Source organism: Ranitomeya variabilis, chromosome 4, assembly GCF_051348905.1.
Source record: "Ranitomeya variabilis isolate aRanVar5 chromosome 4, aRanVar5.hap1, whole genome shotgun sequence".
Lineage (NCBI taxonomy): Eukaryota > Metazoa > Chordata > Amphibia > Anura > Dendrobatidae > Ranitomeya > Ranitomeya variabilis.
This window is the reverse complement of record NC_135235.1, coordinates 629,273,491-629,287,100: the sequence shown is the minus strand read 5'-3', so window position 1 is coordinate 629,287,100 and position 13,610 is coordinate 629,273,491. Positions and strand designations below refer to the sequence as shown.

Sequence of the window (13,610 nt, the reverse complement as noted above, 5' to 3'; positions counted from 1 at the left end):
CATCCTGCTGATATTGATCCAGAGAATTCCTTCAGGTCACTTCATTTTGCTGAACAACTGTCATTAATAGAGATGAGCGAACTTGTTCGGAAAACGTTCGCCAAACTTAAATTTGGCAAGAATGTAGCACATTCAGATTCGTATTCGGTTTCCCGAACATTTTTCCTTTAAGTCGGCAAAATACGGTCACAGTTTGGTAAATCACTGCGTTTCCACTAATGCTTTTGTTATGACTTTGGCTACGATAGTGGTGCTGTATGATGAGTTTTTACCTTTTTTCTTTCTTTAATAACTTATAATATGTGTACAATCCGACAGCCAATCAGGGTGCAGAAGCCATCCACAACATCATAACACAAGGTCTTCTGTGATTAGCTGCCAAAATCACTTGTCCCTGGCCATATAAAAAGCAGACATCTTGTTTTGCTGGCACCCTTTTCTCAGTGTCACAGTGCAGAGAAGTCACTTCTGCTACAGCTGTAACTGAACTGGTCAGTTAGCTAGATAGGATCCTGTCCTGTGTGAAATCGATTTTCCAGCATCTAACTAGATTGTGCTAAAACTGCATTGCAGTTTCAGGAGGCCCCATTTGCTAATTCAAATCTTTTGTGATAAAACTGTGTTTCAGTGACAATCGTTAGGCCTAACACTGGGGTGCAGCCAGGAGGCCCAATTTGCTAATCCAAATAGTTTTTGATACTACTGTGTTGCAGTGAGAAATGAGAAGTCCACATTTCCTCTTAAAAATCGTTGGGTATAACAGTGTTGTTCAGGCATACTATCTAAGAAAATAAATAGTGATTCTTCATTTAGTGACAGGTGACTGACAGGTGTGGGCTTAAGGTTGTTAAACAGCAAGTTACAAGAGGGGAAGAGTACATTCAACATGAGTGGAAAAAAGCGAAGTCATAGTGGGAGGGTTAATAGGCTTGGGTTTTTGATGTGTACATGAGTTAGGTGTTAATGATTATGAAAGCTCAACTGAACGATCACTGTCTCTTCCTATCCAATGATGACTTACAACATCTGTTACTGGACAGGCTACTTCACTCCCTTTCTTTGGCAGCCGCACAGCAGTATGCCTTGTAGATAATGGCCAGAAATAGCATGAGCTCTAGTGGATGGCAAGCGCTGCATCAAGTGCCTCTTCCTCCACCTTAACATCACATAGTACAATCCTCAGAGGTGGCTCCCCAATCACCCTTGTTTCTCTCCGCGACACAATTTTCTAAACACACAACTGACTGTGGGGAACTACAGATAAGCCATTCTGCAGAGCTGTTCACACAATCTATTCGATGGGCATCACCAGTCTGCTCAAACATTCACATAATCCAGAGGAGGAAAGCATCTGTACCAATGCCCAAAATATTTTCATGTTCGATCCGGGGCCAATAATTTGACAACTACATGCATGAACTGGCACGTGCGCGATCAACATGCCTTAGTCTAGGAATCTTACTGCAGTAAAATGCCGACTAGCGTTACTCGCCAACCACCAGCTATCCCATCAACCACATCTCCTGCTTCTTCCTCCTCCGTCACCATGCCAAGTGTTCTCATAAGGTCACCGGCTGCAGAAACTCCAGTTGTTTACCCCCTACAGCCAGGATGAGTGAGAGGCCATCAGCTGTTACGGAATCAAACATGCCTGCTGTTTTGTGTCACCTAGCAAAATACATCTTTCTCAATCCACCATAACATCTCTGCCTGCACCTCACTCACAGTCCAGCAGTTTGTCCTGTTCTGCGTACTCCACTCTCAGCACAGCAGCCAGCTCTTGGTCCCATAGTTGTGATCACGTAAAAGTATGTTTCCTCCTACACATGCCAAAGCTAAGAGGTTGAACTTCACCATCTCCAATCTGTTGGCCACGGAAATGCTGCTTTTCCGCCTGGTGGATACAGATTGTTTCCAAAAGTTGATGGCTATTGCAGTCCCCCAATATCAGTTGCCCAGTCACCATTACTTCTCTAAGAAAGCTGCGGCTGCACTACATCAGTATGTCACAGACATCACCCATTCCCTAAAAAAATCTATGTCTGCCAGCGTGCATTTCACCACTGACACATAGATAAGCAAACATGAACAGGGGCGTCACATCTCTCTGACTGGGCACTGGGTGACTCTGGTGGCAGCAGGGGCATGCAGTCAATGGGCTGCTCCACAAGTCTTCAAATCTCAAAGACTTGAGGGAAAAATCTGTATCTAACACTTCCACCACTACTTCTGGCTTCTCCACCTCCTCTAGGGCCACCACCTCAATCTCTCCCTTAATCAGACATGTGTTCCAACAGTGCAGAGAGAATCCTCCCCCCCACTTCCGTACTGAGCAGCCATGGCTCACCGCAATCAGTGTTCAAATTAATATGCATTGGAGATCACAGTGACACATCTCAAGAGTTGTGGACCACTATCCAGGTTGAATTAGAGCAATGGCTGTCGCCACTGAACCTGGAGCCAGGGAAGGCTGTGTGCGTTAACGGTGCAAATCTGGTGGCAGCCCTATGCCGGGGCAACCTCACACACATGCCTTGCATGGCTCACATCCTTAACCTGATGGTAAATCAGGCACAGCCACTATCCCTGCCTTGATGCGCTGCTGCAGAAACATACTTTCTTATCAACGATCTGTCTAGCAAACCGTAAGAGTACAACTATATTAATTGCACATTAAAAGTAGTATTTTATAATTGGATATATATCAGAGAGATGTTATTTTTTATATGGGTAATTGTTGCTGTATACAGTATATGCTGCTGTTATAATTAATGACTCCTGTAAATCCTCCTCATGGCCGCTCCTTGGGACTTTCCCAGTGTCATTGTTCTTAGTATTTCTGCCGGTCTCCTCCATATTTCTGGGATCCCTGTGACCTGAGCGGCTCCTGTAGTGATAATCTCCTTCACTCCCAGTGTAAGCGGCAGATTCTGGTGGATGTAAATAAAGCACATGGCATTCAGACTGCACTCCATCTTTATGACACATATCTTGTTTTCATCGTCTTAATCATCCTCGACTCCTGGTATCCGTGATGGCACTGGCTTCATGTGATATTAAATGTTCCAGTCCATACAAAGAGAAAATACAAAATCTACACGTTATATTTCCTCATATATTTACCTCTATTTTGTCCAACAATTGTAAAATGTCATTGGATCAGGGCCAGTTTTAGGCAAAGTGGGGCCCTGGGCAAAAGTTTAAAGTGGGGCCCCAAATGCTCACATATCGCACCATCACACAGATATATTTTTGTTGTATTTACAAGCACTAAGCTCAGGCCCCTAAATGAGCCTGATAAACAGTATTGAAGTTTTTCGACGCTTGGTTCCCGGCCTCTTTAGGAGAGGTGCAAACGTTCAGTAATTGGCAGCGCTTTAGGCGCAGCACATGTCCGCTGCGTCCAAAGCGCTGCCGGCTATTGAACGCAGGTGAATCCGCATGTGTTCATTGAACTGTGTGGATTCACTACATTCAATACATTGTATGGGTGACATTTATCTTGCGGAGACAAATAAAGATAAATTGACATGCTCACCCGTCTCCGCAGGTGAGCTGCGGGCATCTGTGCACGCATAGTGTACATGGGATTTCTTGAAATCCCATCCACTATGCTGTAACATCTGGTCGCTGCACAAGTACGCAACGTCCAACCTTGCATCATTTACTAGCTGTGTGCACCTACCCTTACTCCGGCTGAGGAAGAATGATTGGTACAGATAGTCCTCGATACAGTATAATATAGATCCCATATAGTACATTTAGTAAAATGCACTCCCCATGATCCTTGGTAGGGTATAATGCAGCTCCCCTCAGAGAATAATGCAGCCCACTTCATACAGTATAATGCAGACCCCCACACACACAGTATAATGCAGCCCCACACACAGTATAATGCAGCCCCTTCAGAGTATAAGGCAGCCCCACACACACAGTATAATGCAGGCCCCACCCCCACAAACACACACAGTATAGTTTAGCCCCTTCACACACAGTGTAATGGAGCCCCCACACACATAGTATAATGCAGCTCCCACACACAGTATAATGCAGCCCCACACACAGTATAATGAAGGCCACACCCCCACACAGTATAATTCAGCTCCCCACAAACACACACAATATGGTGCAGCCCCCACACACAGTATAATGCAGCCCCCCACACACAGTATAAAGCAGCCCCCTCAGAGTATAAGGCAGCCCTACACACAGTATAATGCAGCCCCCCACACACAGTATAGTGCAGCTCCCTAAGAGTATAATGCAGCCCCCACAGAGTATAATGTAGCCCCCAGAGTATAAAGCAGCCTCCTCAGAGTATGATGCAGCCCTACACACAGTATAATGCAGCGCCCCACAAACGCACACACAGTACAGTGCAGTCCTCCCACACACAGTATAGTGCAGCCCCCACACACAGTGCAGCCCCCACACACAGTACAATACAGCCCCCCACACACAGTATAATGCAGCCCCAAACACAGTATAATAAAGGCCCCACCCCCACACAGTATAATTCAGCTCCCCACAAACACCAAACAATATAGTGCAGCCCCCACACACAGTATAATGCAGCCCCCCACACACAGTACAATGCAGCCCCCCACACACAGTATAATGCAGCCCCGCAGAGTATAACGCAGCCCCCTCAGAGTATAATGCAGCCCCCCCACACACAATAAGAGTATAATGCAGCCCCATACACACACAGTATAATGCAGGCCCCCAGAGTATAAAGCAGCCCCCTCAGAGTATGATGCAGCCCTACACACAGTATAATGCAGCCTCCCCCACAAGCACAGTACAGTGCAGTCCCCCCACACACAGTATAGTGCAGCCCACACACACAGTACAATACAGCCCCCCACATACACAGTATAGTGCAGCCCCCACACACAGTAGTATAGTTTAGTACCCACACACACACACTATAATGCAGAAAGACATACACACACTATAATGCAGACACACACACATACACACACAATACTTACCTCTCCTCCTCCTACCCCTGCTGCTCTGACTTCGGGAGAGCGTCTCGGCATCTCATCAGCTCCACTGCTGAAACACGCTGAGTCAGAGGCAGAGGGGGGGTGATGGGAGAGGGAGTGGCACATGACGCTCTCTCCTCCATCACTGCTTTCAACTTTATCTGCATCTATGATGCCGATAAGTTGAATGTGGGGAGGGGGCAGAGCTGGGCCCCTGGAGGAGTGGGGGCCCTAGGTGGCTGTCTGGTCTGCCTGCCCCTAACGCCGGCCTTGCATGGGATTCTTTATTATGTGACATCGGCATCTTCCTCCCATTCAGGTTCCTACAATATCGGATCCTTTCAGTGGAGATTTTCTATATAAGAGAATTTTTCTGATTTGACCATCCAGGATGGATATGAACAAGGACAAAGTGATGGAGAGAATATTTCGCCTCACCCTAGAGATTCTCTTTCGGCTTACTGGAGAGGTGAGAGATTCTGATGATGTCACATTACATCATTCTTATCTATGGGAATAACAGATGGACAGAACTGGAGAGGTGAGGACTCTGGAAATGTCTGTAGTGAGATTTATTAATGTGTCTCTCCATAACCAGGATTACACAGTAGTGAAGAAGACCTCTAGTGAGCACTGTCAGGTCCCTGTGTCTGAGCGATGGGGAAGACCCCTGAGCCCAATCACGGGGCCTACACCTCACCCCCTGATTCATGAGGACATCAATGACCAGAAGATCCTTGAACTCACCTACAAGATGATTGAGCTGCTGACTGGAGAGGTGACACTGCTGGGAATGCTGGGACATTATACAGTAACGCTATGAAGGGATCGGGGGGATGATGGTATCATTGTATGTGTCAGGTTCCTATAAGGTTTCAAGATGTTGCAGTCTATTTCTCCATGGAGGAGAGGGAGTATTTAGAAGGAAACAGAGATCAGTACAAGGACATCATGATGGCTGATCCCCAACCCCTCACGTCACCAGGTAATGAACAGGACTAAATACACACGGCCTATAATCATTTGTATGTAAAGAACTAATTCAGTTACTATATGTGTTTCCTCCAGTTCTATCCAGTAAGAGTTCAACACCAGAGAGATGTCCACGTCCTCTTCTTCCACAGGACTGTAAACAAGAAGATCCCAATGTTCCTCAAGATCATCAGGTAGATGGAGAGAAGGTGTCATTAGATCTCCCCTATGATGTATTCAAGGCTGTGAATGTCTTGTGTTCAGTCTTGTTTTATTCACCCGTATTATACACTGAATGGCCAATTTATTAGAGACTCCTTTTCTTTCATAATTAGAGTTTCCATATATGGAAATTAGACCAATGACCCCAGAGTGCAGCAAGAAAAGAAGTGATAATTTTTCAGTATGAATCCACAGTATAATGAAAAACAAGAGTGCTCTGAGCAACTTTGAATAAGGCATATCATTGGTGCTAGGGTCAGGGCCAGTATTTCAGAAACTGCCAACTTTGTGAGATTTATACATATACTGTGTCAGGAGTATACAGAGAACGTTGTGATCAATTATAAACTACCATTGAAAGGGGATCATGTGGATGTTAACGACTCATCAAAAAAGATATCAAGAACCATTCTTGGCAAACACGTGGTGCACAATTCATGCAAATTGTAACTGAATATATAATAGAATAGGAAATTTGTGTGAACTGATTGTTGTAGATGACCAAGCTCACCTCATCATGGCAGCTGTTTACCCTGTGGTAAAAGGATAATGCCCCATGTCACAAGGTTTTGTGAAAAAGTATCCTGCCTTCAATGGCCAACATTTCAATAAGTGTATTCAACAACAGCAAATTGCTGAGATTCTGATGGCCACAAAGTTTTAATGCTCTACTAGATGGGTGACTCTAATAACGTGATCATTCATTATATGTTTTATATTTGGTGGAGAAGGCAGAATAAAGCTGACCATAGACATTAGTGTTGTCTAGATCTTCTTACAATTTTCTAGTTGTGGAGGCTGCGGGTTAGAATTAGGAGCTAACAGGTTGTTGGATTTGTACAGGAGACCAGCAGCTATGTGATAGCTACTGCTGTCATTTGATTTGTGGTCATCTTGTTAATTTCTGATATTTTCTATTTTTCACACAACTTTTCCATATTTATAATATTTGTTTCAGGGTGAACAGTTGACCCATATTATTACTACAGAGACATATGCGTGGGGTGATGAGCAGTGTAAAGATGCATGGGGTGATGAGCAGTGTAAAGAGGAGATTCCTACAGATGACTACACAGGTGAGTAGTAACCACTAAATACAAAGAAGTTACATATTTTATTCATCCAGATGCTGATACAATTATACGATGAATTTTTAGATTGTATTACTCAGCATTTTCATACTTATTTTATTTTTACTGCAATGTTTTTGCAAAATTGAACTAGGCAAAATTAAAATGATGCTTTTTAGAATAAAAAGAGAGTTAGTCTCCGTACGTTGTGTTCTGGATGTACAGAAACATGATTGCTGCATCAAATCACTGGTCACAGCATCAATGTATTGGTCACTACTGATGTTAGTGAGAGGCTGAAATGGTCCCAGTTATAAGGTGACTATGCCTTATTGTTTTATCATAGGTAAGACCATAATTATTCCAACCCATGAAATATAATACATTTATTCAGGATATCTGTACATTTATTTTACTCAAACCTGAATTAAGGACATGGATTAGAAAACTCTGACATAACAGCAGGACTTCTAGAGAAATGATTTTGGCCTATTGACTTAGATGAGACACATGAAATAGAGACTCTGCAAAGATGCTGGAATGTGCAGTTTGTAGTCTATGGAATTGTCCTGATTGATGTGGTGGGTAAGAAGAAAATAAATCTAACTGGACCTGCAATAATTCACAGAATACAAAGTATGACTTGCTAGAGATGGGTTGCAGCTTACGAAAATAAGAAAACACATATTTGGTAGATGCCTTGTTATGGGATATGTACAGGATATATACTGCCAGAAAAAAATATGCAGCTAATGAATTCTCTTGAGAACCCTGCTACTAGAAGTGGAAATAAAGAACAAAAACAAACTCTGAATGAAAATAGTAGAGCAAGAGAAACCGACTACAAACTAAAATGTATCTATTACAAATGCACAGAGCATGAGAAACAAACATGGAGAATTGGAGCTGCTACAGCTTATTTATTAGAAATATGAACCATGATTAACAAGAAGTGAGGAGGTGTTGCATTGCATGTTAGGAAAATGTATATCTCCACAGAAATCCAAGCTGCAGAGACTGGTAGCTCTGTAGAAACTGTTTGGGTAAGAAAACAAGCAGGGAAGAACAGAAAGGACACTATTGTAAGCGTTTACAATAGACTGAAGATATGGATGAACTCTTTTTACATCAGATATCTCTGTTCTCAAAAAAGTACAACATAGTGATCATGGGAGATTTTAACTATCCAGATATTTGTTGGTAATCTCTTGAGGCAAAAGTAATGTGTAGAGTAAAATCTTATCTTCTCTTGCTGAAAACGTTATCTTTCAAAATGTTGAAGAAAGAACAAGTGGGTCTGCAATCTTGGACCTAATTTTTACCAACAGGGAGGAAATGTTTGAGGATGTAAAGGTGGCTGGGAATTTAGGAGGCAGCAATCATGCTATCCTCGAATTTTTGATTACAAGAAAAGGAAGACCAGCGAGGACTCAAATTTTAAAGTTGGACTTCAGAAGGACAGATTTTTATGGATTCAGAAAGAGGGTAGGAAAGGTCCAAACTTTTAAATTCCAATTTTGCATCTGTGTTCTGTAATAAAGTAATTGTAACATCAATTGACCTTCACTGTGCCTTCAAAGGAATACAAGAATCCACATTATCTATAAATAGAGATGTGGTAAGGGAACACTTGGCTAATTTAAATGAATTTTCAATCTGCTGGTCCACATGAATTGCATGCTAGGGTACTGAAAGAGTTAGAAGTGGAAAGTGCGGAACCACTAGCCAGAATCTTTGAAAAATCCTGGAGAACAGGAGAAGTGCCAGAAGATAGGAGAAGGGCAAATTGTCATGATTCTCAATGGCGAGAGAACATAGCCCAGCATATATGAGAACTAGCTCTTGGAAGATGGAAACTATACTGACCATGAACTAAACCTGCCGCACAACTAGAAGTGGCCGGGTAGCATGCCTACGTTTTTTTATCCCTAGATGCCCAGCGCCAGCCGGAGAACTACCTAATCCTAGCAGAGGAAAAGACAGTCCTGGCTCACCTCTAGAGAAATTTTCCCAAAAGGCAGACAGAGGCCCCCACATATATTGGCGGTGTTTTTAGATGAAATGACAAACGTAGTATGAAAATAGGTTTAGCAAAAATCGAGGTCCGCTTACTAGATAGCAAGAAGACAGAAAGGGCACTTTCATGGTCAGCAGAAAACCCTATCAAAACACCATCCAGAAATTACTTTAAGACTCTAGCATTAACTCATAACACCAGAGTGGCAATTTCCGCTCACAAGAGCTTTCCAGACACAGTAACGAAACAGCAGCTGTGAACAGGAACAAAATGCAAAAACACACAAGGACAAAAGTCCAACTTAGCTGGGAGTTGTCTAGTAGCAGGAACATGCACAGAAAGGCTTCTGATTACATTGTTGACCGGCATGAAACTGACAGAGGAGCAAGGTTATATAGCGACTCCCACATCCTGATAGGAGCAGGTGAACAGAGGGGATGATGCACACAAGTACAATTCCACAAGTGGCCACCGGGGGAGCCCAGAATCCAATTTCACAACAGCAAATGTTGTCCCTGTCTTTAAAAAAGGAAAAAAGATGGTGCCAGGAAATTGTAGACTAGCGAGCCTTACTTCTACACCACAAAAGATCTTTGAACAAATTATTAAACAGCATTTATGTAAGTACTTGAATAAGCATACAGTAATTAACTAGAGCCAGCATGGATTTGTAGCAAATAAGTCATGCCAGACTAATCTAATTTCCTTCTTTGATGGAATCACTGACTAAATGGATCAGGGAAATGTGGTAGTTATATTATATCTCGTCTTCAGCAAAGCATTTGATAAAGTATCTCATGCTATCCTTATTGAAAAAAATGACCAATTATGTGATTGACAAGGCCACGGTTTTTAGATTCATAACTGGCTCAGTGATCGTACTCATATAGTGGTAATAAATGTTTGCACATCCAATTGGAAGAGTGTTTCAAGTGGGCTACCACAAGACTCATTTTTATAAGTGATCTAGATAAGGGAACCAAAGGTAAATTATCAAATTTGCAAACAATACAAAGCTAGGAGGGATAGCTAACACTAGGGAAGGCAGAGAAAGGATTCAGGAGGATCTAGATAAGCTTGAGCAATGGAAAGCAACTAATATAATGGTATTTAACAGGAAGAAATGGAAGACTCTACATCTGGGCAAGAAAAATGACAATGACATCTGCCAAATGGGAGGAATAGAACTAAGCAACCGCACATGTGAAAAAGACTTGGGTATACTAATGGATCACAGACTGCACATGAGTCAACAGTGTGATGCAGCATAACAAAGGGCAATCATAGTTCTATTATGTATTAAGAAAGGTATAGAGTCTAAATCACGTGAATCAATTATACATCTCTACTCCTTGGTCAGGTCTCATCTGGAATACTGAATCCAGTTCTGGGCACCACACTTTAAAAAGATATTAAAAAACTGGAGCAGTTTCAAAGAAGAGCTACCAAGATAGTCAGCTAACTGTAGACTATGCCCTACGAGGAATGATTAAAGGATCTGGGAATTTTTAGCTTGCAAGGCTAAGAGGAGACTTAATAGCTGTCTACAAATATCTTAAGGGATGTCACAGTCTAGAAGGATCATCCTTCTTCTCATTTGCACATGGAAACATGAGAAGCAATGGAATGAAACTGAAAGGAAGAAGATACAGATTAGATATTAAAAAAAAAACTTTTTGACAGTGAGGGTGATCAATGAGTGGAACAGGTTGCCACAAGAAGTGGTGTGTTCTCCTTCAATGGAAGTCTTCAAATAGAAGCTGAACAGACATCTGTCTGGGATGGTTTAGTGAATCCTGCTCTGCATTGAGCAGGGGGTTGGACACAATGACCCTTGAAGTTCCCTCCAACTCAACATTCTATGATTCTTAACACACTCCAGTACATTGCTACAAATTCTGTAGGTCTATCAGAGATGATATGCAATGGTTGATGTAGATGAAAGATGTGCCACTGGTAGTTGCAGGAAAACCTGTTAGAAGAAGTAAACCTTTTTGAAAAAATCAGTCCACAATCAGTCAAATAACTGTACAGTAAAATTAGCAGATTAATTCTGTTATAACGTCCATAGTGATATGGTTTCTTGAGAAATCCGGAACAGACAAAGGTAGTAACTAGACAGAATAACTCTACAAAGTCTCTGTCGTTGGGGCACTGATCGTGGTCACTTGGCAGCTCTTAAGATGGTTAATTTGAACAAGCTTGGAGCTAGTTAATTGCTGTACAGGGATCTGGACTTACACATGTACCCCTAGGCTGGGGAAAGGGAGTCAGCTGCTGTTCGATGGGGCAAACTGGCAGGAAGAATTGTCTGGTAGCCGGCTCAGAACCAGGAGGTACGGGTAGATATAAAATCATCAAGCAGGAGAAATGTTAGCAAAGCAGTTGTACTCAAAAATAAGAATAATTTTAAAAAAATAGTCAGCTTACTGGTCTGCGATGAAATCCCCAAATCTGCCAACGCCCAGCACGGATCGGGGTGAGCACCCACGCCAAATGAGAACAAGAGGAGAAATGATCCAGCTGAGGGGAGGCAGCTAAAACTTTGTGAAACTTTATTGGACAACTTAAAAATGTATAATGTTCTTCAAATAATATGCATAGCAAACACCTGGCACACCAGTGACGACGATCAACGCGTTTCAACTACAGAGTCTTACTCTTTCTCAAAAACAAGAATATCCACTAAAATACAGGATATGTGATAAACAACCAGAGCGATTTAGGTTATAACTGCAGTGAATACTGATTCTCAAGAGTTTAAATAGTGAGAAGCCCAACCCAGGGCTGGCAGCAGGAAGAAACACAAACTAATGGAATTTAACCCCAAAGCTTCTTCACTTCCCAGAGCCACAAGTCCCAGGAGGAAAACATGGTTACTAAATAGTCTCCCTGCATTGGGCAATGATCAAAGTAGTAATAATAAGGACAGACTGCGGCACGGACCCCACAGTCCCTGTCATCTTGAGCTATGGTAGGCCACCAGTATTTTAAAATTCAATGCCATGTATACACCTCAATGTCAGCTTAGAGAAATATCCCCAGGTGTTAAGTCTCACCTGGAAAGGTAGATCAAAGCCCTTGGTATGCATGTGTAGTTGTAATGCAGTTGTACATGCAGATTACATTGGTGCAGCACTCGATCCGATAGAAGGAACATAGGCTGTGGAGACTAAACGGCAAGTGGATCTGTTGAGTCCACTAAGAAGCTGGAGGGTCAGCGTAGAGAGACTGATGAGGGATAGTCAAGATAGCAGCACCTTTGAGTAGACTTAGCGAATGGGCAGAGTATGTGGCAGCTCCTTACGTGGACTGGATAAATAGTAGAGCTGAGCCCAGTGAGTTAGCAGAGCTAGGTATGGCAGGAGGGTCAAGAACAGATAAACAGAAGAGTTGAGTGAAGCACTTTAATTGAATTTGTCAAGAGACTGTGGCTGTGTAGCAGATATGAATGGTATAGAACGGCTAAGTTAAAATGAAAGCATGAAAAATTGCTAGTTGTAAAGAATTGGAGCCATTAAACGAGAAACTCTTGCACTTGCTCCTGTCAGCTGATTTGTTTAGTATATTACTAGACTCTTACCAGATAGTATTGAAATGATCAAAAACAGACCCAGGAGTATCAACCGCTACAGGAAAGAGGTTCAACCATGATTGTGTCAAGAATCAGCTTGGAAGATTGTTCAAGTGAAAAAAGATCAAGGCTATAGATCTGAGCCACCAGAAATGACCATTTATTGATTTGTCTGATATCTTATGATGCAGTATGATTTGTGCTGTGATATATTTTGTGGGATGGAGTTAATAATGCCAATTTAATTAGCTGGTGATAGAGACGTTTCACCCATTCAGTGGAAAATGTTATGACCCCAATGGCGAGGGTCTCAGAGATATCAGCACGTCTGCGAAGTACAAAAATCCAGATGATAGGGCAGTGGTAACTGGATTGACCATATATCTACTCCTAACGCCAACCCTAGAAGTAGCCGGGGAACATGCCTACGTTGGTCGCTAGATGTCTCGCGCCAGCCGGAGAGCTAACTACCCCTAGAAGAGGAAAACAAAGACCTCTCTTGCCTCCAGAGAAAAGACCCCAAAAAGTAGGATACAAGCCCCCCACAAATAATAACGGTGAGGCAAGAAGAAATGACAAACACAGAGATGAACTAGGTTTAGCAAAGAGAGGCCCACTTACTAATAGCAGAATATAGCAAGATAACTTATATGGTCAACAAAAACCCTATCAAAAATCCACGCTGGAGATTCAAGAACCCCCGAACCGTCTAACGGCCCGGGGGGAGAACACCAGCCGCCCCAGAGCTTCCAGCAAGGTCAGGA

The 13,610-nt window shown here is 42.6% G+C and overlaps 1 protein-coding gene across 1 annotated transcript in view; it reads left to right on the top strand.

Annotated features, from left to right (window-relative positions):
• Positions 1-13,610, top strand: part of LOC143768139 (uncharacterized) — a 103,113-nt gene that overhangs the window by 41,535 nt on the left and 47,968 nt on the right. The window contains exons 8-13 of the mRNA XM_077256826.1: positions 2,835-3,025; positions 5,382-5,460; positions 5,596-5,769; positions 5,853-5,976; positions 6,060-6,157; positions 7,144-7,261. Of these exons, the coding sequence (XP_077112941.1) occupies positions 2,835-3,025; positions 5,382-5,460; positions 5,596-5,769; positions 5,853-5,976; positions 6,060-6,157; positions 7,144-7,261 (784 nt within the window). The remainder of the gene's footprint in view (positions 1-2,834; positions 3,026-5,381; positions 5,461-5,595; positions 5,770-5,852; positions 5,977-6,059; positions 6,158-7,143; positions 7,262-13,610) is intronic.